General features: G+C 35.5%; 1 protein-coding gene across 1 annotated transcript; it reads left to right on the forward strand.

Annotated features, from left to right (window-relative positions):
- Positions 1–1,099: 1,099 nt before the first annotated feature.
- Positions 1,100–25,571, forward strand: LOC132565726 (histone acetyltransferase KAT6A-like). The gene is made up of 8 exons (XM_060230447.1): positions 1,100–1,754; positions 11,237–11,399; positions 14,476–14,588; positions 17,484–17,565; positions 19,291–19,404; positions 21,090–21,165; positions 22,647–22,797; positions 23,322–25,571. Exons 1-8 carry the CDS (start codon positions 1,176–1,178, stop codon positions 23,460–23,462), a joined length of 1,419 nt encoding a protein of 472 aa, XP_060086430.1. The 5' UTR covers positions 1,100–1,175; the 3' UTR covers positions 23,463–25,571.
- The last annotated feature ends 209 nt before the right edge of the window (positions 25,572–25,780 follow it).

Here is a 25,780-nt window from a genome sequence, read left to right on the forward strand (position 1 = left end):
ATGATTTAGGATTTTTTCTGAAGAATTCCTAATTATAAAGTAAGCGTTTTGAACACACAGGATTTATGTGTACCCGTACATTATATGTGTAGCTGGGATCGCATAACACGCAAGATAATTTGAACAAAACAGAACAGAAAAAAAATATCTGTCGTTAATGCGTGCCTATGGCCATGATTTAACGAAAACTCAATACGAAGCTCTGGTGCACATATGCTTGAATATGTCGCTGTGTATACACGCCACACAAACACACCAGTGGGTCATTATATATGACAGTTCCACATAATATATATATATCCTAATAGGGGCATTCATGTTACTTGTGAACGCACTACACGTTGAAAGTCAACTCAATGGCGCTGTTTACATTAAAAATGTCTCCACGAGTTGATATCAATGTTTAAATCACATCTTGTTCGGCCATAATCTGAGTTTAAAATCCGTTTAAATGCATTGTGTTTTAAATTAATTTCTAATGAAGAAAATATACCTATTTAAATAAATTACATTCTATTTGTGTGTTACATATAAACATAAATCATTCTTGTCTGTGTAAGTCACATTTATAAGAAACAAGTATAAGTAAAAACAAAAAAGGATAAGACCGCAATTTACAGTACAGACACAACACATGTAAAATGTGTTTAGAAGGTTTTATAGATGTTTTCCTATTTTCTCTGACGTCATCACATCTAAATGCCACAGAGTGTTATCCGTTTACGACTAGAAACACGTCGATACCGTATGTGTAGGCATATATATATATATAATATACCCAGAAGGCGCTTTCCGATAATACACACTATCGTGTAGGCTTCGCTGTCACGCTTGCACGAACAAATTATTTAGGTCTGTTTCTCCTCGATAGATATTAGTACTGTAGGTGTGTTGAAACACGATTGCATTTGTATCTGATAATACGCTTTGCTGATAAACATATATCAAATAGTTATGATTTAATTGCACTTGAGTTCAATCTTTATTTTTATTACAACTCGATAGCGTACGAGTGCAGAGAGAACCATTTATCCCATAATGCAATATTGTGCGTCTGGGCACATGCGTAAAGGCTTGCTGCCATGTCGAAAGTTTTCTCTACAAGGAAATCTACACTGTCGGTAAATTTGTGACATTTTCAATGACTGTCATCAACTTGTTGTTTATATGGAGTTATGTCAGCTCTGCAGAGTAAAGAATGGATCTTGCAAGCGATAGACCAACTACGTCAACGAAAGGCAAGGCCCGATCTACCGCGAATATGTCACATGGCGAAAAGAAAACACGGATTGAGATTCACTGAGACGGAAGAGCAACTTGAAAAACTTGTGGATGCACAAATAGTAATCAAAGTAGATTACAAAGGTAACATTAGTTACAGAAACGCTGCTAAGTGGCGTAAAAGTCATTTAGGTGGACAAGTATTAAATTCTAGAGCCGCTGTGGAGATGTTGACGGATGCTGTACATGCTTTGACAGTAGGACAGGGTGATATAGAGGATAGAGATGAAAAACGCGGGGCCTCAATGAGAGACATAGAAAGATGGCTTGTGTCACAGAAACTGGGAAGGGAGGAATTCAAAGTCCCTCTCCATGTCATGTTACAAAGAGAAGTGGATGCTGGAAGACTTGAAAAACTTCCCAGTGGAAATTACATAACATCGCAGCTTGGAGCTAAGGCGTGTAATATGAAAGCCATATTAAAGAGATGCGTGTCAGTTAATACTAAAAGAGGAAGACCTCCAAAAAAGAAGGTTTGGAACATTTTATTTACAATTTTAGCAAGTTTATTTCTTATGTGGTTGAAACCATATACTTACTGTAATGTAGTTTAACTAATTGTTTTATTAGCAAACTGAAACGGACAGGAAAGGGTTTTTAATTTTTTTTCTTTGTTTTTTGTAATTTTTGTTTTGTTTTTGTTTTTGAATTTGTTTTTTTATTTTCTTTAATTTTTTCATGAAAATTTTACTTTTTATCCGCTGTAAACTTTGAGAAAGTAGAAAATGGGAGATATATATATGGCTGTATCGTGAATTTTATTATGCGGAAAACAGTAGTGAAATAAGCAATGCTTCAGCTTACTTTCATCATTGTTATTATAATTTATGTGTTGTTCCTCCAAAACTTTTGTCAAAGCGTTTTAAATACCTTTAAACGAAAAACATCATAAAGATAATAATTATGACCAACAAATTTCTTAGTTTATCTACACAAACGGGAAATCAATATTAAATTATTAAAGATATATTCTGTGGTGGTGTTAAAATCTCGGAATGTTATGAATATTTTATCAATATCTTTCTTTCTGACCTTGACCTTGACCCAATGCCAAAGTAGATAGATTGTGTATTTGATAATGTTGCTATATTAAAGCATTACTATCGAGGACGAAGTCGAGAAGGTAAATAGGTGTAAAATCGATAGGCTTATATTACCAAAGTGACAATCGCTCCATTAATTTTAACGATCAAAAGTAGAATTTTCAGGGAGATTTTCAGGTGCCACCTTAATGATTAGGATTCGGAGCGATTTGGGATAAAACCCGAGGATGATATTTAAGTTATCCCCCCTCTTTCTAAACGTGGACGAGTTGTATATTAAAGTTGTCTTAAGTCCCACGTGTGCTACTGCCACATCGTGGATATGTTGATTTCATTTCAGAAGATATATTGCTGTTCGCGATGATAGCAATTTCAATCGTCAGTTTATGCGTCTGTTCAAGCGTTCCAGGAATTGCATATATCGCTTCGGCCTATAACACGCTTGCCGATCGATAAGCTGGTTTTTTACACTCGTTGAACTTTCCAATTCTCGTATTCGCGCATCAACTCCGTATTACATTCGTTTGATAGAACTTTAGCACAGAGACATGGAATTTGGTAATAGTTTAGATGGATTTGGATAAATCCTGACCCGTTTAGAAAATGACGGAGCATTTGAGAAGATAAAGTCAATAATTGTTTAAAAATCAAGATAAGTATTTTTTACCAAATGTAGATCTTTCTCATCGAATAACATTCTTAACACGTCAAGGATATTTTGGCTTGCACTGTAACGAATGCTCATGTCCATGTGGTTCAGTTTCAAACTCATTCGTAAATAAACGAAAACGTAAACAAGTCGGTGTTAAAAGTACACATATATAGTATATTGAAATCCTTTAGAAGGTAGATGGTTTATATTGAACTATCAAAACAACTCGTTACCTAGGACGATTTTGTTTTTATATAGTTATTCATTTATTTGATTTTTGAAGCATCAAAGTATGATTAAAAAAAAACAAGTATTTGAAATCTGTCGATAATTGGATAAATAGTGTCGGTTTAAACACCTTTTTTCTCTTGGAAATTTTCATTATGTCGTTAAAGAAATCATGATATGCATGGAATAACACATAATCAAGTACTGCGTTTCCATCATGCAGACGATATTTTGAAACTTGTATACGATTAGTCAAGTGAAATAGCGGACATAAGAACCCTATTTTCAGTTTTGTCATTATCCATCTCAAGCACCTCCCCCCCCCCCCCCACATCCCCCACCGCCTACCCCACCCCACCCCACCCCTCCTCGTGTTGGAAGAGGGAATCAAGCAATTAACATCTCGTCACCAAACACAGATCTTCCATGATACATGTATGTGTACTACACGTATCAATCTCAGCTATAAGCTTATACACATGTGTATTTTACGAATACGTACGCATTAGGAATGTATTTCCGGTGTATTCAGGAAATATGTTCGATACGATGTATTATTTTACACGTGTTATATTGCATATTTGAATAAAAATCGACGGATAACGCACAATTGCTGTAGGATTGGATTTCCTTTCAAAATTTAGTCTAAATGGATTTTTATATGCTTTGAAAAGCTGCACGGTAATTAAATATTAATTAATTCAATAGAGGATTATTTTATACGTACATACAGCAGGTTGATTGTAGATCGTGCGTGACGTGTAGCATTCGAGGACCAGTGTCTGTACCGCGACCGATAAAATGTTGATTTCAGAGATATATCATTATCCGTCTTTTTTTCTACAGTGACGTGATACTGGACATTTTAATACGTTAAAAAATGTATCCGAGAGTAATTCAAAAGTTTCGAGCAATATTTCCTATGTTTGATTTTAACAAATTCACTTCGGTTAACGATTAAGAAACGAACTAGCTCGTGAAGGTATCTTGCTACGTCGAATGAAGGTTATATATTTAAACATATTCTGTGTTTAAAAGTTTAAAAACATGAACTTGAGGACTGGTTTCATGAGAATATTCAACAGATTTCAGAGGGGGTGTGACTTTATAAGAAAATTTTTTGAGCACGGATGTCATGAAAATATAAAACAGAGTTACATGAGGACGGATGTTGTGACAATATAAAACAGATTAACACGAAGAAGAATTTCAGGAGAATACAAAACAGATTTACACGAAGACGGATGTCGTGAGAATAGAAAACAGATTTAGTTGGGGACTGATGTCGTGAGAATGGATATAATAAACAGATTTACGTGAGGACGGACGTTACAGGAATATAAAATAGATTTACGTGAGGACGGACGTTACAGGAATATAGACAGACTTACGTGAGGACGGACGTTACAGGAATATAAAACAGATTTACGTGAGGACGGACGTTACAGGACGTTACAGGAATATAAAACAGATTTACGTGAGGAGGACGGAATATAAAACAGTTACAGGAATATATAAAACAGATTTACGTGAGGACGGACGTTACAGGGATATAAAACAGATTTACGTGAGGACGGACGTTACAGGAATATAAAACAGATTTACGTGAGGACGGACGTTACAGGGATATAAAACAGATTTACGTGAGGACGGACGTTACAGGAATATAAACAGATTTACGTGAGGACGGACGTTACAGGGATATAAAACAGGTTTACGTGAGGACGGACGTTACAGGAATATCAAAGAGATTTTACGTGAGGACGGACGTTACAGGAATATAAAACAGATTTACGTGAGGATGGACGTTACAGGAATTTAAAACAGATTTACGAGAATGTAAACGAGATTTCTCTCATAAAGTTGTCGTTGACATGTATCATAAGCGGTCTTGTATTCAGTTTAAGAGCAGAGAATGACAGAAATCAAATATCAAAAACGAAGTTTTTACGTAACTGTTGAAGTACTCCTGACTCGGAATCAATAAAGCGATATTTGTTTACACGAGTTTGTAATACGTGTCATGCCTAAGTAATTGAATATTATGTTCAGCGTTTTGATATTTGTACTTGACATCGGACTATTTGTGTAATTACAGGTTTTTGATAAAATTTTGGTTGAATTCAATCTAAGTAACTCATTAATGATAGGTCGAGAGAGAAAATGGGATATCTGAAAGAAAAAATCATTTTCCGAACTACTATGTAGTCGTACCATTAAAATAATCAAAATTTTCAAACTTATGGCTAACACGCTGCCCATCGGAAACTAATATTGAAAGTCGATTGAAACGCGTTGAATACTAATCGGACTGCAGGATAGCTATCGCGACCAGAATTGATCAGTAAAATGCATTTTTAATGGAAGATAATATTGTTAGTGATGAAATACAAGTACGATTGACCGCCGTCACCATAACTGATAAACTGCATCCAAATTACTTTTATATACAAGTTCAAGGCACATACACCAAATTTCCTGTACGATTATGTGATGGGATTTCGGTTAAATAAAACATACAATTTTAAAATTCCACCGGAGTGTCAATTGGTTGAACGATTTTTACAAATATTTACATTAGAAAGCTGTTACCACCATATCACATGTATTACGTCATAGTAGATTGCATAGCGAGGCCAAATCAACAATGATATGTGTTTCGCGTCTTTATTCTATGTCCATATGACGTATTGCTATATAAACGACGATGATGTGAGTTTCAGGTCCTTATCCAAGACAACAAAATTTATTGCAATTTAAAGATCGGATTTGGAGGCCAAATGAATAAAGATATGTGTTTCGGGTCCTTATACAAGTCGACAAATTGTATTGCGCAGTTGTATAGATTGTATTAGGAGGTCCGTGAAAAGGACAGTGATATGTGTTTAAAGTCCTTATCCAAGCCAACACGATGTATTGCACAATAAAAGATTGCGTTACGAGACCAAATGAATTAGATATATGTTTTATGGTAATGATTTTCTCTCCTATCCTATATCACACATATAAAACATTAAATCTACCAGCAACAGATGCTATGCTGTTGGGCCAATGATCCGGGATTTCAGTACCTCCCACTACAAAGTACAAAACATTTCCTGTTATGTACAAACTCTGAATTTACCTAACAGTCCAGAGCCAGAATGGTAGAAGATGCGAAATTTTGGAGATGAAATATATGGAGATTTTGAGATGTACATTTCCTGCTATCTATTGATTTCTACGAGATGGACAAACCTTGCTATGAAGTGTCTGTTTTAACTGGTTAAAACAACATCGGTTCGATAATTATTGTCGACAGATATTTGTGTCGCATGACAAATTATTCTGTCAAACTCGTCAAATTATCATGAAAAAGCCCTAAGAGCCGGTCCGTCAATAATGTTTACTGCTACAGTTTCAGATATAACATTCCAGCTGATGTGTAACCCACTTCCTAGTTTATTTTTATAGCAAATAATCGATATACTTTGAGTCTGGATGTATATTGAGAGCTGTCTCCTTGTATTTTCCTGATCGCTGTGTCTACCAATGACAAGGAAGTACATTTATCGTACAAGCGAAATAAGCAATATTTTGTTGAAAGCTGACTATCGTGTATATCTTTAGTTTCGCCCCACAAATCAATAATATCTTTATGGGATCGATATTTCTGGATGAATATTTGAAGAGTCATTCGTGAATTAAACTCTCTCGGGACATCTCCGTTTTAAACCGGGGATTTTTTTTTATTTAATGTTATCAGATATTGGAAAGTCTCGTTGATAGACATTACACTGAAGAATGTTGATGTAAACTATGGAAATTTGACTGGTTTAAATGTTGGCGGTATTTATCAGAAGCGGTACTAAAATACTGTTGATATTTTTCTTTGTGTCTATTTTCCAAGTAGAAAATAAGTTTGAACAGCAAGCAGAAGCCTGTTTATTGAATATGTACACACACATCTATGCATATTTCTGTAAAAAAAAACACCCCACATAAATCAGTAATGTGTAAAATCAATGAAAAATAGATACATAATATTCGATCCATAACCACGAAATTATGATTTCACCAAGACAACATGATTTAAGAATGATATGATTTGAAATATCCTTGAGACTTCTACACCCACACGCTATATATAGGGATCAATAAATTATAGATCTATGAAAACATACGTAATCCTGGCGACAATCAGAGGCGTTATACAGATTGGTACACGTGTATAACAGCTGTGACGAAAATGAGCCATCCAAAAAAGGTGTCGATTTAAATCAAATGTGCGACGTGAAAAAATATTCTGAAAGAAAATTCAACGTTTTCGTAACACGTGATTTATGAATAGACCCTACAACTCTTTTTTTCAAATGCGAACTTAAGTGATATAAAATTCTGGTGAATTCTGGAATTGTTTCTTGATTGGAAAACATTTCAGATCCTTTTTATCAGACGATAAGATATTTTGGCAAAAAAGTAGAAAACGTACTTTTCTGCGTCAGTTTTGAAGCCCTATTGGTCATATTTCTCCATTGTTACATTACAATTAGAATGCGAATGTGTGACGTCATCTAAGTATATAATCCTGACGTCACGGGCTATATTACACGAGGTAATGCTGGGATGAAGGTCAGCTAAGCCTGTTCAAATTACTGACCTTGATTGATTAGTCCATGTTTAAGATTACAATGATATAATGTATTAACATCTTTGGCAAATGTGTTGAGGCCTTAAAACGTTTTGTCAGTAACCACGAAGCCCTGAGTATTGATACTGGCTTGTGACATGCTAGCACGTGCATTCAATCGAATAGTTTAGACCCATTTCAAGGCCACAGATACCAAATGCATCTTTTTAATAAGCAAGGGCCTTCAGCTTCATGAGGTTTTGGCGTTAAACACATATAATTTAAAGAAGGGATATGGTGTTTGGGATAAAAACGAAAATTACCAAAATAAACTCTTTAAATGATGCCGTTTCCTTATAAGCTGCAGAACAGGTGGGTCTGTTTGTTGTTCGTGAAGGCATCGTGGGTCATATAAATGATCTGAAAATTACAGTATAGCATTCGTCGTGGAAGGCCGTAATGGTGGTCGTAAAACCCGTTTGATAAATAAATAAATAAAGTATAACATGCTACCCAAACTGATCAATATTAATCCTGAATGTCGTCGTCTTTAGAATTAAGATGTACAAGTACAATGCATTAACGCTCTAAGTCTAGTAATACCAGAACGCAGACACAAGACCAATAACACGTAGAGTTTTATGTTCTCTCTGACATTTCTTAAATTTTCACAATTAGATGCCTTTATTGTCTTACGTTACCAAAATCAAATATCATACCAGGTGATTTGATCTTAATTGGAATGTATGAGGGTTGCTCAGTGCTACTGTGGTGTATATTACATGTAGTGAGGCCAGTTAATCTTCATACGACATCATAATCGGATCTGCACAGTCGAGACACGTTCAATTTAGAATTTAAATATAAACCTGAAAATCCAATCCATCTCTTACAATGACACTGTAAGTCACGTGCATTTTATCGAGAGATGTAATTCTCGTGGAAAGTGGTTTCTCCGATAATGTACTTGAGTTTGTTCACGTCTCTACAAGTGCTTACTGTGTTGTTTGACTTGTCGATACCTGCCAAAATCCATTTTCATGTGATTGTTCTTTTTTTTATTCCTGGTTACGTGTCTCATTCACAGAAATACCATCGACTCTATTTAAGTCGCCAGAAATAACGTGATTGTGTAATGTAAACAGAACGCGTGTTAATTGGTCTGCGTTCATTCAAAGTCGGTTAAATATTACGAGAAACACTAACTATGCTGCATATGTACTCTTATTTAGAAAAAAATATCGTTTATATAGTCAATAGAATATGTCTAGAAATGAATGCCTAGCGCCTAAAATAACTTTTATGGTCCCAAGTGAATTTATTTGTGTAATGCAATGATAGTTATCGGGTAAGGATTGTAAATATGTTACTGATTAACAATAATACTATGACGCAGTAATCATTTTATTTACATACGTGTCGCTGATAGCTTGTTTATCTCACAGTAAAACTCGACATCCGGGATCAAAGTTGTCGACCATACACCGACCACGTAAACACTCAACCTGAATAACTATCTCATCTTCAGTAATGTAAGGGGGAAAAACGTCCGTGTCCGATTTCTATTTGAAAAGAAAATATTGGGCAGTAGGTAGGCATTTTTTTATTTGGATTTTTTAAAAGAAAGTTTGCTGGCTTTTAACACTGACTTCACAAGTAGCCATATTGATATATTGATTTGTACCCATGTGTCAGGTTTGTGTAAGTGTCGCGTGTGTGTATTCGGAGATTTATGATTTGACACGTGCACGTTAGCAGAACATGATTTACATTTCTACTGATGTATCATTCATATATATCGCTCTGTTTTAAACTCTATAGAATATTGCCCGAATGCCGATCTATACACGGGTCGCTAAAATATCGTGTTTTTATGGAGGCACGAAGATAAAAATAGAACCGCGGTTATGATTGTCAGAACACTTAGGACTAAAGTTTATCATGTTCATAAAATGTCAGAATACCTATGCTGTCGGATTTGGGAAAATGATATATTGTATTTACGGAGAAGTAGGATGATAGGCATTTGATTTAGATTGACAACTACCAAAATAAAAAGGTATTCTTACACCAACCATAACAACTTAACTAACGTTCCAGTTACTTTTGATGTTCTGGCAACCACTATCTTCCCTAAATTTGCCTCAGGCTCCTAGTATAAGTAAAATCAACACGGAGATTGTAGAATAATATTTTTGCCAGAAGTTCGCCAGAAGAAATAGGGTCGGAAGGGGAAAAATCATAGGGACAAAAATAGTAAACAAAAACGGAACGGTCGGAAAACTAAAAACATAGACATTTTTTGGCTAATCGTCATCCCGGGAAACCAGATATGTTTGAACTAATGGATTGGGAATGAAGAACGCTTGATATAGATAAATGGGTTTATATTTTGCAATGTCGATTTATTTGCTGTTTGTTTGGGGTTTTATATTCTCTGAACGACAACACAGATGCATTCATTATTAACAGCTAATGCGAAGTATTTGACAGAATTTAACAGTTTTCGAAATTCAGAATTCGAAAATCTATTTGAAAATTTAATTAAATTAAAGCCAATTAGAGAAGTTCTGAAGTGATTTCGTAAACAAGTGAAGTAACCCATGGCCAGAAAATACGATCGGAAATCATGGTTCCACGAGCTATAAACGATCTCCATTTACAAATGAAGTTTTCTGTAACGACCATGGAATATCAGCTTGTGGCTAAACATTAAATTTATCTTTAATGATTTTTTTTTCATTCAATTAAGTTAGACTTTCATACATCATAGAAAATTATCGATCCTGATAGGAAAACTTATTTTAACTAAAATTAAACGAAAAATTGCCTTGTGTTTGTGACTGTTACAGAAGTACATTCTTCATTTGGTCCAGACTGACCTACTTTATCACCTATATATGTTGTAAACCACAGGTGTTTTACAAAGTTTAGATGTTTGATTTACCTCATGCTCGCAGCAGAAAACTCACTGACTCGAAGAAAATGATTATTAGATATAATTTTATGTTTACTGACTTTGTTGTCAAATTTTCATTTGAGCAACTTTTTTCTTGTGGAACACTCTACCTAATGTCATGTTATGTGTTACATCGCTTAATATGGGTATTTTTCCCCAGAGAAGAGACTTTGACTCCCTCCTAAAGTCAGCCCGGTTAAATCAGAACTACAACATCTAGTTCCAAATTATTTCACATACAGATAACTTAGTGTACTGGACAAAAGCATTCCTCGTTAACTACCGAGACCCACGTTCAATGAAAACTTATTCCTAAAGTCACAAGGGTCAGGTTTGTTGAAATTTCAGTTAATTTATGCCATTTGTTGAAATCACGATGAATTGCTACGACATTTGACATGAAACTGTTTAAGATATATCCAAAATTTCAATTGTTGATCAACTTGATCAATTTGTTTCGCCAGAAACTCAAAAGATTTTACAGTTACGAGCCCCCTGTGACTTGGAATGTGGCAGCGAACATCCCGCAAGCCTCGTTGTGGTGCGACTACTGTAAGCAGACGTCCAGACAGAATCGGCTCGGACAACCAGAAGATCTGCTTGTCTGCAAAGACTGCGGTGCTAGAGGTACAGATATCAAGGATTCAATGTATCAATTCTGTCAAAGTCTTTCTTAAACTATTGGTGTGAAAATATGTTCAAGATTTGACAATGTATGGCTTGTGTATCTGTGTCTGTGGTTATCGATCTGTATGATGTAATGTAAAAACGATAGATCGATATGAAGGTTAAGATGTGATAGTTTTAATTCACTAACAGATGGCATATCTCGCGTAACTGCTTACTTATCTGTTGTGCTCTCTTAAATTTCAATCACTTCATAATTGTCTATTTTTTTCAATTTATATTCACGATTAATACCATATCCAGTGTGCTGTGATAAGAAATATGAAAGAAATGATTTCACTTAACTTAAGGAAAGCAGCATGTTCCGATTTGGTCTTAATTACATTTTTCTTTCACTATAGATCTGGAAAATATAGCAGTCGTTCATATACTTTAATATAATTAGCCATTATCAACTCATACAATTAAATATAATCCGCTATTATCAACTCATACAGTTTAATATAGTCAGCCATTATGAACTCATACAGTTTAATATGATCAGCCATTATGAACTCATACAGTTTAATATGATCAGCCATTATCAACTCATACAGTTTAATATGATCAGCCGTTATCAACTCATACAGTTTAATATGATCAGACATTATCAACTCATACAGTTTAATATAATCAGCCATTATGAACTCATACAGTTTAATATGATCAGCCGTTATCAACTCATACAGTTTAATATGATCAGACATTATCAACAACTCATACCGTTTGAAATAATCAGCCATTATCAACTCGTACAGTTTAACTTGATACTATGCCAGTATTGATTTCTATGCACTTTTGCTGCTGAAGTGTACAATGTCCTGTATCAAGCATCGTTGCAAATGAGATTCAAAATATCTGGGTTTTTTTTTCTCTTTTTTTTTCTTTTGTCTTCGGAGATTAACAAAATCTGTTTTTAAATGTAGTTAAGCTAAAACAAATGAACACGTTGCATTAACCTTTTGTCGTTCATTGTTGATTTCTCCAAAACTATATTTTTTTTGTATGAATTGATTTGGAAGCATCATTGTCAGTCATGAAGTAGAATTAATGTAATTAACAAGACACAGACTGATATTGACCTCATAAACTGCTGTGTTGAGCGTTGGAATAAGCTCGCACGGCCTCATTACAAATGAAAATTATCTTAATTTGAAACCTTGTAAAATGAAAGACTGGTTATATTCTTAACCTTTAGTAGTTATTTTGTAGGTGGGTTGTTTGTTGAATTTTTTTCCAATAAATAACTTGTTACTCAGAAGTTTCATAAACATAAATGACCTTGTCTATTCTCTGCTATTACAAACAATACGGACATCGCCAGGTCAACAAGAGTTCTAACCTAATGGTGCCCGTGCAATGACCAGAAGAGTACTAAAATATAAAATCTGTGTGGTTGCAATGTACTGTAGTTACGTTCATATCAGCTTATTAATCATTTTGTAAATGGGAGTTCTAGGAAGGCGCGGTTCTGTATACAGAGGTATCATATATATCTCTATATTAGTAGGATAATAAAAATTTAACATTATTTCACCGAGATCATTACTCGCTAGTTATTTAATGATTAGGACATGAAATGAAAGTCGTTCTCAGCATCAGTATTACAATTTTATCATTCACGACAGCAAACAGCTTTGTTTTCTTGTCTAATTGTTGGTAATTATTGCGTGTTTCACACACGTGGGCGATAAATGTTAGCGAAACCTTTTCCCAAGTATATTACGTTTGGTGAATTAACCATAACGTGGGTGGTTGTTTTCCGAGGCATTTTATAGACGGTTTATAAATTTAGAAACACATCTAATTTGAAATTCAGCAAACTGGTTTTCTTCTTTATGAAGAAGTCATGGTGTAACTCGACTTGTTAACTGATACCTAAATTACGTTTGTCGTAAACTTTATTATTTCATTTTGTCTGTCGTGGCGTTTATCGTCCGTCTATCCGTCCGTCCGTCCATCTGTCAACCTTTACCTGACTTCAAATTTTATACAGGTAAGATGTGTGAATATTGCACATGTCTTCAATAACAGATATGAAAACGTATTGAAGATCGCATGAATTCAATTATTGAAAATGAGCAGGAATATCAAAATTTGATAGAAAGATATAACATGATTTTTAAGAGAATGTTTAATGGAATCCGTTTGATGCCAAGTAAACAAAACTGAACCTGCCTTACGCTAATCGGCCAATGAGAATACCGGTTTATCAGTGACTGTGAACCTGCCTTACACTGATCGGCCAATGAGATTACCGGTTTATCAGTGACTGTGAACCTGCCTTACGCTAATCGGCCAATGAGATTACCGTTTTATCAGTGACTGTGAACCTGCCTTACATTGATTGGCCAATGAGAATACCGGTTTATCAGTGACTGTGAACCTGCATTACGCTAATCGGCCAATGAGAATACCGGTATATCAGTGACTCTGAATATGTCTTACACTGACCGGCCTATGAGATTACCGGTTTATCAGTGACTGTGAACCTGCCTTACACTGATCGGCCAATGAGAATACCGGTATATCAGTGACTCTGAATATGTCTTACACTGATCGGCCAATGAGATTACCGGTTTATCAGTGACTGTGAACCTGCCTTACACTGATCGGCCAATGAAAATACCGGTATATCAGTGACTCTGAATATGTCTTACACTGATCGGCCAATGAGATTACCGGTTTATCAGTGACTGTGAACCTGCCTTACACTGATCGGCCAATGAAAATACCGGTATATCAATGACTCTGAATATGTCTTACACTGATCGGCCAATGAGATTACCGGTTTATCAGTGGCTGTGAACCTGCCTTACACTGATCGGCCTATGAAAATATCGGTTTTCATAACTTTGCAATATAAAAAAGATATTGATATAAAAGTATGGTTTGTCTTTTCAGAAGGAAACACTATTTTGGAGTTTGATTCATAGGCATGGTGACATGTAGTATAATACACAGAATAATAAGAGCTAAGTTTAACTTTTAATCTATGATTGACAAAATAGTATACGTTTTTTATTCCTGTTTTCAGCTCATCCGACATGTATGGAATATTCGCAAGTGTTGGCACAGCGAGCCAGTCAGTATCCCTGGCAATGTATGGACTGCAAGACTTGCTGTCTTTGTCTGGACTCCGGGGACCCAGTAAGTGTTAAGATAACGCAAGGAGAGTGGATGGGTAAGGGGATGGGGACTTTACGGACACCGGGAACCCAGTAAGTGTTATGTGCGGATCAAGGACCTTATATCTGAATTCCGGGGACCCAGTAAGTCTCTAATGCCCACTATCTGGACTCCGGGACCCAGTATGTTTAGCGTCCTATGTTTGTTCCAGGGCCCCAGTAATTTTCTAGCTTGAGGCAGGTTGGTTTCCCTTTGCATGTACCTCAAGGGCAAAGGAAATCTCTAGCGCAGGGTAGGGACTCTCTGTCCGGATTCCAGGAACCATGTAAGTTTCTAATACCCTCTGTCTTGATTCCGCTTACCCAGTAAGTCTATCACCATATGTTTGTATTCCAGGCCTCCAGTAAGTCGCTAGCACGAGGGAGGTTTTGTTCTCTCTGCGTTGACCACGGGGACAAAGTTTATCTCTAGCGCAGGGTAGGGATTCCCTGTCTGGATTTCGGGGGGGGGGGCCAGTGAGTCTCTCTAGTACCCTCTGTCTAGAATCCGCGGACCGAGTAAGTCTAGCGACCTATGTGTGTGTGTGTGTGTGTGTGTGTGTGTGTGTGTGTGTGTGCGCGCGCGCGCGCGCGCGCGCGCGCGCGCGCGCGCGCGCGCGCGTCTAGCGACCTGTGTGAGAGAGAGAGAGAGAGAGAGAGAGAGAGAGAGAGAGAGAGAGAGAGAGAGAGAGAGAGAGAGAGGGAGAGAGAGAGGGAGAGAGAGAGAGAGAGAGAGAGAGGGGGGTGGTCCTCGAGAAAGGTGAAGTTATTTCATGTAGAGATAATAAAATTAAGATGAATAAAATTAAGATGACTGGTTTTAACTGCTGTATATGTTGTCAGTGTACAGATGTTCTGTTTTTCATTTCAGAATTGCTATAATAGATATTAAACAATTGAAGACTATAGCCGACCTCATGGTTTCCATAATAATATATACTTTAATGTTATTCGTAAAACCGTGAACCCTTGTAAAACAATCTATATACGCCTTCAAATTGCAGATTTTTAACTGTACAATAAGGTTAGACAGCGTAACAAAATACTAGTTTGTATTCTGACGTGTGCTGGTACAGATTGGTATCGGAACAATAAAAGATATTTGTATGCTTGTATACTGAATAAAATATTGTCAACGCAAAGACATACGTCATAGTATCTAGGGAGTGAGCGAAAATAAGGATACTTACCCATTGATATTGATTAAAAAGTTGTAGCTCTGTAGATTTCCACTCTCTTGGAGCGATGTAGATTTCATAGAATGATAAAAATCAATATATCCATTATCAGCGTCGCGACTTTACGTATGGTTTTAAGAAAGGTTGCTTATGAAATTTGATCGCTACTGACGTTCGATTCAGGATAAACTGCATAATGATGCAGTGGAAATATAGCGTTTAGAATATTTATCCAACATCGTTAAAATTTCAAGGGTATCAGATTTTCTTGTCGATTTCGCATGTAATGTGTCCATTGGGTTTATATTGACATAATTAAAGATCCTCTCTGCTTCATTTTGATGCGACTTGCGTCGCTAGATTTTGAAACATATCAGCATGTCGATTTTTTGTCTCCAACAGCAGTTCCCTTAACTGACTAATTTTTTCATAGAGTATCATAATTATTAAGAATCCTTGTAGAACAAGTTTCTGATGACTTTGCTACTGACCAGATTTGAATGATTCTGTAATCAATGAAATATGTAAAATAGTAACCTTAACTACAAGAAGACGGGAAAACAGTGATCATTCATTTCTTTTCTATTGTCAGACCTATGTTTTCCGACCGCGATCGGAAATCGGGAGGGGTATTGAAATTGTCTCCGTTGATCAAACTTCCGATTCTTTATTAAAACAATTTTGAATGGTTTTTCAAGCTCGTAACTTACAGAAAAATGTCATTATTAATGTTATTATAGAATTGGTGTCCACATATTTTATTAACAATTTATAAAATCCTCCTTATCTGTGTGCTTGCTAGGACTAGCAGGTGACCATTGCATATTGGTTTCGAAACACAGAAACTACTGTTGTGTACTTTTTGTTAAATTTTTTGTAAGTGAATGTAGGTCAAAAGATTACCCTTACATTCCTAGCACACGTATTGAAATAAATCCTAGGGACCAGAAATCCTGGTATTACCACATTTTGTAAGACTAAAGGTGACATTTATCCATTTTATATTATTATTCAACTACTCGTGAATGTCGCTATTCAGCATTAGGCATTGACCCACTTTGCTCTCGCGAAGAAAAGACCTCAGCCAATTTCGTAATAACAATGGGTATCAAAGTTTACATTTGTCACATCATTAGCCCACCATCTGATGAAAATCGTCATACGTCCGTGGTCCGTCCGTTAACAATTTTGCTATCGCTGTTTTTAGAAGTACTGGATGAACCTTTCTCAAATTTCAAAAATGGGTTCCCCTTAGTCCCTAGTTGTGCCCGTTGGATTTTGGGACCGATCATAAAAAACAAAATGGCTGACAGGCGGCCATCTTGGATTTTTTCCAAAGAAGTTTGTTTTGGCTTTTTCGTGAAAAGTACTCGATTGATCTTTCTTATATTTCATATGTAGGTTCCTCTTGACCTCTGGTTAACGTTTAATTATTCATTGATTAACTGCTTAGCATGAATATATACAATGTTTGATTTTAAGTAAAATACCACAAAAATACGAAATGGATGGATGCAAATGGATGGATGATTTTACATATACAAGTTAACAACCGCTAATCGACTCCAAACGGAGGGAATTGATATATATTACTTTGCTATACTTCAACATTATTTTTTAGTAAATTGTATCTTTCTCATGATTAAGGATAGAAATGACTATAACTTGTAATTTATAATCAATACGTGATATTTTGACAGGATTCAATGCTGTTCTGCGATGCTTGCGACAAAGGATACCACATGAACTGCCACAAACCGCAGGTGCTAGATAAACCTTCAGGTTAGTAATTTTTTCTTTCATTCATTTTCCTTAGATAATGGTACAGCATTGTCAGTTGTATTTAGTTTCAACCATAGGTACTTGCAGAATGTTTTACTCGTGTATCCACTTGGTGCCTTGTGGGTTTGGCGGACGTGTCCTTGAATGTTCGGTTGAAAAAAGAATATAACTCGCTTTTTGCACTTATATAAACATTTTGTTTGAAATACAATTTAGTGAAAGATTTTTTTCTATCGACTCAATAAAGAAACTAAAAACGTAGAGAACAAATTCCATACCCCCTCATCCCCCCCTGGATAGGGGCAGGTGCGGGCCTGGATCACACGCCTCTAAATTCAGCGCGCTATCAGTCTGGCCGCCTGTAAACTAACGGAGAGTCTTCGTGTATGTACATATATTTACATATCTCTGCATCTTTTCATTGCTATGCATGGAGAATAAACTGTGTTGTTTAGAATTGTGGTTGTCTTTTTTATCTGTTCAACATTATATAGAGGTATGACGGAGCTATCACATTCCTTAGGAATATGATTATTCGTCCTATCAAATATGCACTGTCAGGTTTTGGTAATTGATGAAGCAATGTCAAATTAACGTTTGTAGGCAATGGGTGTTCAGATGGCTCTGTGGTAACGCTCTCACCTTTCGTTGATTCCCCAAGCGGACGTGAAAAAAAGTACGGGGTGACTTGCCCGACCACTTGAGTAATGATAATGAACATTTCCGTTTCACACACTTGACCAGGAAAACATATTCCTGGAAATATAAACCATCAGCGTCGTTTTGATATTTGTTTCCTGGTTTCATGCGTACCGCAGACAAACATTGAGCAGCACTCGACACGTTTTACTAGTCATCGATTTCTGCCATGATCACATTATCACGACTTCTGTGAAATATGTCGATAGCTGACATGTAAACTAACAACACGGGGTTCGAGAGATGCATGTTGATGAAGATTATGGGAAATTCTTATGTTAGTCAGTAAAGTTAGTCGTAAAGACATAACTCCTGTGTGGCATGAGGTATGAGGTGTTTGATTCTCACTGGTAGGGCTGGTGGTTTCGTTATGAACCGTGTTCGTATTCGAGAACGTGGTATTACATACCAGGTCGAAAATAAATAATAAATAAATAAAAGAAACTTACTGTTCCGGAACACGTGACCTTATTTTTCTTGTTTTTGTATAAATCTTTCTTTAATTCATTCATCCCCTCTTTTTAATTACGATGTTTACGGTAATAATCCCTACTTTATGGTTGGACCAGGAACTTAATTAGTTATCACGGTATTACTCGATAATCTGGTTTACTCCTATAGGCTTCTGTAGCGCGTGAATGCCTACATAATTCTGTATCTAGAATTAATTCTTCCACATATAAAGCGGAGTTTACCTCACGGTGTATCAAAAAGTTGTTCAAAGTTGATTTTTATATCTTAATCACCATATCTTAATCTGAATTACCAAGAATTCACTATATTAATATTCGTTTCCATTCTCAATCGTGTCAAACAGCTTTTTAAACAATCATACGTTTTGTGGTATTTCGAAACAAGAGAATGCATAGATAAAAATCGAATCAGGTTTAAGTAAGCGCTATACTAATCCACGTGTTTAACATGCTTTGTGGTGTTTTCAGAAAGTATATTTGAACAGAGACCGGTCTGTAAAATGTGCAAATAAGGAAATATGTCACTTTTATTTCAAATGTTGAATTATTTTAGGGAAATGGATATGTTCAGAATGCACGGAACAGGGCGTCGCCATGGCGGATATAGAAACTCCGAATGTCGACACGAAACCGGAAGTCGGCCATATTGATCATTCACACAACACACGTAAGTTTCGCTTAGTCATATGTCTTAATCTGATACAGCTATGATAGATAGGCTGCGTGATATCATCTTATACCTGGTTGTTACCGGGTTTGTGACTCAAATGTCATATCGTGATATGCAAAACATGTAAAAAAAAAAAATAAACAAAAATGTTTACCTCTGTGTAATCGAATTCCTGTTTTTTTATTCTTATGAACGGAAGGGTGTACTAATAGGCTGTAATGAGACACGATAGAATTTAAACAGCAGAAGTAAATGGTTTGCAGTGTCTACTCTCACGCGAAGTGTATTGCATTTAAAGTAAATCCGATTTACGTCATGTCTACTGAATAATTGACAAGAGTTAATCTGTTCCATGTGTTTGAATACATATCACGGATGAGAGAAGATGGAATGGATAAAGATTCTTTCATACAGGATGAGCTACTTTACACTATTCACGGTGTTTTATCTGTTATATATCTGTATAAACATTAAAATGTAGAACACGAAATCAGTAAAAATCAGTGACTTGTGAGGAAATAAAAACAAATCAATAAGCTGTGTGTTACATTCTTATTTAAATATCTCGTCGTGTTTTGTGGTATGATAACGTAAACAGGTCAGATGTTGAGTTTTGTAGTCATAATTTGAAATTATATGATTTGCACATTATCATAGTGTGATACAAATACAGATACAAAGTTTATGAACCAGTTTATGAACTCATCACAACTGTACATGCAAAAGATGTCGATTCCAGTCAGCTGTTGATATAGCCTGTCACAGCACACTTGAAACAAATACCTGGGAACTACAGTATTTATGCGTTACTACTCGGGCTACTCATAAAACAATTTATTATGGAACGTCTGTCATGGATGTTCCCATATCTGCTTCACGGTACAGCTCCCATGTGATCAAAATGAATACAGTAATCGAATTTATTGAAGCATGGGTGATATCTTAATACACACGCTAGTGTTGTAATACTTGTTATCCTTCCACATCGCCTTCTTTTACACATTCGAAATCCAAGGGTTCCAGAAATTGTATATATCGAGAGTGACAAAAATATGAGCGGAACGCAGGGATGAATCAGGAACGTTTTTCATATAGTTGTTTTTGTGTGAAAGAAGCCGAAGTATTCATATTTCGGCCAACGTCGGGCATGTATAAAGAACATTTGCATTGTGTCATTTTAATTCTGACAGCCAAAAAAAAAAATTAGATGCAACAAATAAATTCACTTTGATGTAAAAATCTTTTGCTAGAGATGGAGTAAAATACGGTACGACCTGTCTTAACTCGGACCTAAATATTAAGCCGGTTTACACAGGTGTCCGTTTTATAGAAATTTGTGTACAAATGAAATATGTGTATCTTGAGTTAATAAAAATTTAAATAAGAAAAAATACATACTTCACGGGTACGGTAACATGTTTCGAAGATGAATGTATCAGTTACATTTTTAACGCTTTAATCGTTTTTCGCGCCAAACGCATTACGCTAAGATCTGATTGCGCTATTTGTAGTATCTATAAATTTACTAACAGTTAACAGTTATTATGGATGGATGCGCTGATTATTCATTGTGCTTATTTCCGTAAAAGTGATAATGTGCTGAAATTTGATGGCGTCAAATTAAGTACGTTTACAGTATCAAAAATATTGATACATCGTTGTTGTATTGCTTTACTTTACAGCCGGCTGTAGCACAACTTCCGGTTTACCAACGCCGTGCGATTCCCCCGTTCACGACCATGAAACCCTTGACAACAGGTGCGTGAATGCGAAAAGCATGTTTAAATCTACCTTAATACCTCAAGCGTAATCCCTATCGACGTCAACATGAAATTAAGTTACCAAGGTCATTCCTGTTCAATAGCAGATGTGTGCAGTTGCTCTGTGACGTGGTACCTCAGCAGATTTCAGTATTTTCGGATTTTATCATGATATCCTCATTAAATGACAAATAGTTTTTGATAGACAGTGTGGTAAATGATAAAATAATAAATAGAAATAAACAGAAATTTTTGTGTAATGAGACAGAAAATGGAGACAATTTTCATGTATATTGCTATGCTCTAACACAAACAATATCGATCTTAAGGCTAGTTACGTAGAAACACAGTTTTCCCCTAAATTGTTTCCTTGTAACAAATACAAGTGGTGAGAGTTGAGGTTTGAACATAAATGTCTCTATAGACCGCATTTCAGTTTTAATTAATTATCAAAGAAAATCGACTGTGACGAAGGTTTGGTCTTTAGCAGCTGAAGAATTTCGATTCCATCATTTATTGGGATTACTAAAACATTCCAAAATTGAACACTATGTATACTTTGTTTCATGAAGTGATGTTGTGATGTTAATAATGAGAATTTTCAGAATGATAAATATTTTCCATTCTCTAGAGATTGACTCTTTCTGGCTTTTGTTTAATGTATAATCACAACTAGGCCGCTAACTACCAACGATTAGGAAAGCAGTGGTGAAGGCTTCCTCCTCCTAATCATGAAAACCTTCTCAAGGAAGTTTGATATGCCAGTTCAGTGCTTGTCTTTCTAAAAGCTTTATCCTGTATCAAATGTTTTTACCAATAAACAAACGTGTAGTTATATATAAGTTTTTGCAGTGATGATGTTCTAAATTTTGTGCTTTCTTTCCTGACTTATTTCGTCTCCTATTTCGTTTTTTCTGTTACATGTATCACTCGGCCGTCTTACCAGCTTTTTCTTTTGTATAGAAATATGGAGACTTTGTACTTGATTTCAAACCATAACTGTATGGCACTTATAATATGTGCTTTCCTTGTTATTGAATATTGTTTAATCTAAATACTAAAATAAAAAATATACAAAGACTGATTGATAAGTTGTGAGTCTCATATTTAAGGGTTTCACTATTGACATATTTCATAAATTTTCAACATAATCCCCTTCAGTATCTATCCTTAGTGTTGCTGCTATATTAGTATGGATATCCATAGGTGCTGGACCTTTTATATGCAAATATTGAATCACTGCTCTTTCAGCAATTTGTCCATTTTGCAAAAGTCACATGCTTTTTCCACTTTAGAGCGCTACCTCTTCGACATAAACTGGCCACATGACTCCAGTCTCCAGCTGAAAATGGACATCCCTGCTTAACTTCTTCGTCACAATGTTCACAACTTATCAATCAGTCCTCGTGTTTTGTCGTAATTATGTTTCCAACATTTTGCATGGCTGATGTTTGCTGATTTTTTCTTTCATGGCCTCAGACTTCCAGTGTTTGTCAAGCTGGCTAAAACTGCTATGTCCAGGCCAGATGCTAGCCATTATCCAGACGCCTCCCGTTGGTCAATTGAGGAAGTGGTCACCTTTTTTGAGTCCATTGGGTTTAAGGAGCAAGCAGACGCCTTCCGTGAACAGGTATTAGAGGTGGGGTGATGTTGTTTTGATGGAAGATGGGGATTTGAAAAATACAATCCTTCAGTTTCACTTGCAAGAGTTGTCGCAATTCGACAAACCTATATTTTATGTGGTATTAAAGTAATAAAACATATCCGCTTTTAAAGACACATTAGTGAATATCACCTTTTCATAATTTAGATTGAGATACAATAGAGCCAAACAATGAATCAATCTGCATCATACAGCTGTTTCGTCCTCCTAGGACTCGTCAGTGATGCTACATCATACAGCTGTTTCGTCCTTCTAGGACTTGTCAGTGATGCTACATCATGCAGTCGTTTCGTCCTTCTAGGACTCGTCATTGATGCTAAGGGTCTAAAATTGAATGCATTACGTTTAATTTTAGATATTAGATTGTCGTTACCTTAAAAACTAGAATTTTGAATTCACATTGAGAGTACAATGATCGGATACGGAACTGTTCGAAGAACGATTTTGACAGCTTTCGATAGTAAATGAACACTTATTATTTCATTCCTCAGGAGATTGACGGTCAGTCACTTTTACTGATGAAAAGGAGTGATGTACTCACAGGCCTGTCTCTGAGGCTAGGTCCTGCCCTTAAAATCTACCAGCACGTGACCAAACTGCAGACTGCTCACCAAAGGCAATCTATCTTCTGATGTGGCAGCCATTTCCGTTATTTCTTGTGCAAAATCAGACACGGGGCAGCCAATCTGTTTTTCTATCAATATAGCTATTACATTGATGCATATCGGTTGAAGATGAATTGCACTGTGTTTATAAGAACTTTAAAAATGACGATTTCTTGACTTCTGTCAATGATATGTAGGTGTTTAGACTACTAGACGGCTATGATTTGGAGATTTCAAATGTTACGCCCCCATCAAGCCTTAAATCTCCATGCTCTGAAGATATCAGTATGAGAACTTCTCCCTGTTCGTGTCTTGTTAAAAACTCTTACTGATATAAGTATTGTTACTTATCAACAGCTTTGATCTGATAACCAAAACTTGTTCTTACTCCCTCCTCCTACAATACATGGCACCGTTTATAATTTCTTACGCACTATATATAGAGATAGTAAGAAAATCATATCCTGTTATTGAGTGGTCAACATATCTTGATCGACTTTTGTTATTAAGTTAATGGAAATGACATTGAAATTAAAATGAAATAGGCAGTTTAACCGCCCCTCGTTGATTGATATATGGTACAATCTTTATTACTGTAAAACGTCTGACTTCAGATGTATTAATTTGTGTTCAATTTAACTAATGAAGTATAACATTTGAAACCAAATACCTTACGGATATATGACAAATCAAGATTGAAATAATATAAAACAAAATAAACAGGAAAAAGTTGCGGTTGTGGATTATTTCGGATATAATTTATGACGGGAATGAAATTTGAAAATTGAGCATAATGTCAAAATCACATACATGTACTAAATTTTATTTTCATATATTGAATCAGATTGTGTTCATTTTTCAGATCCATGGATAGCCACTCAAATCTTGATAAAATGTAGAATTTGATTCTGTCCAAACCGGAATAAGGTTCTGTTTAGTTATGTCTCTGAATAAACACGTAGGTCGCCCGTACCGCGACATTTTATTTACGTTTTATGTTAGTAGTTAGCATGTTTAACATGTTTATTTTTACACATTAAAGCTGCAATCAGCGTTAGAAAATCTTGTGATATTCTTTAATTTAAAAGAACGTCCAGTTATTATTATTTCATGTAGATATCTCATTTTATTTATACCATGATTGCTATAGAAAAATGTTAAAGGAACTTTAAATGCCCTTGTTCCTAATGGAGGTATATACAGGTGTTCTGATGCTGAAGTTTAAGAAGTCAGTAGCATTGTTTGAAAAGGATCAAGCCGTATTGATTAAAACGAAATCGAGTCTGATAGTTAATTGAATCATACATTTAGATGATTGTACCTCTAATTAACTATAACATTTATTTAATTAAATTGACTGACACGTCGAACTAACGCCTACATTTGATGAAATAACACGTAATTAACTCCTAAATTTAATTGAGTTTTACAAATCCTATTGATTTACTCATTTCATGGCCTCGCACAATTAATAGTTTTTTAACATTCAATTGATTTACACAAAATTTGATTGATTTTCCCGTAAATTGATCCATATTGTATTCTTACTAATTAAATCTCTTTATGGTCGATGCAGTTGAGGTCGTCGACTTGACTTGAGATAGCACCCTTCTAACTGGTCTTATTCCAGTCGTTTAGAGATAAATATAAACCACTTGTGGACAGTAGATACATGTTACTGTTTCTGTTGTTGTAATGTCATCTTTAACACTATATTTCTAGTGGTTATGTATCTATTTGACGTCATATGACGTCACGAAATCAACTTTTGGGTTTGTATATCGCTAACATATGGAGCTGTTTGTCCCGGTGGAAAGTATCAAAGTATCAAGATTTCAATAAGAAATTCCTCGTACATATTTGCTTGTTTGTTTGTTTTTATTTTGATGATATAAATTGTTTCTTTACAAATACATTTTAAGCAATATCTTAAAATCGTCAAAAACATCGGTTAGAGATGGAAAATAAGAGGTAAAACGCAAATGAGTTAATAATTTCCTGTTGTTTGTCCCATTATTGTTGAAATAAACATAAATGGTGTTTTGCCAATCTTTATGTTTCCATTGTTTGTGAAGGATGTTATTGATGTTAAGGGATGGAATCCCGGAAGTAATAAATCATGTTGTTAAAACCTTGCGATACATTGTCTGGTTTTGGTTTTACTGTTGTTTCTAAATCTTCATCTCGTCAGACAAGTAAGTCAGAGACGGCAATTTGTCTAAGTGATTTAGGAAGTATCTGTAAGGAATAAAACATTATCGAATATGTCAAGAAATCAATTTGTAGATTATGCATTTTCAATTCAAAATCTTAAAAACTCTTACTGAAAATACATATGGCGCTTA

The sequence above is a fragment of the Ylistrum balloti genome, unplaced genomic scaffold (assembly GCF_031769215.1).
Source record: "Ylistrum balloti isolate Yb309-2 unplaced genomic scaffold, AGI_CSIRO_Ybal_v1 Utg369578, whole genome shotgun sequence".
Classification (NCBI taxonomy): domain Eukaryota; kingdom Metazoa; phylum Mollusca; class Bivalvia; order Pectinida; family Pectinidae; genus Ylistrum; species Ylistrum balloti.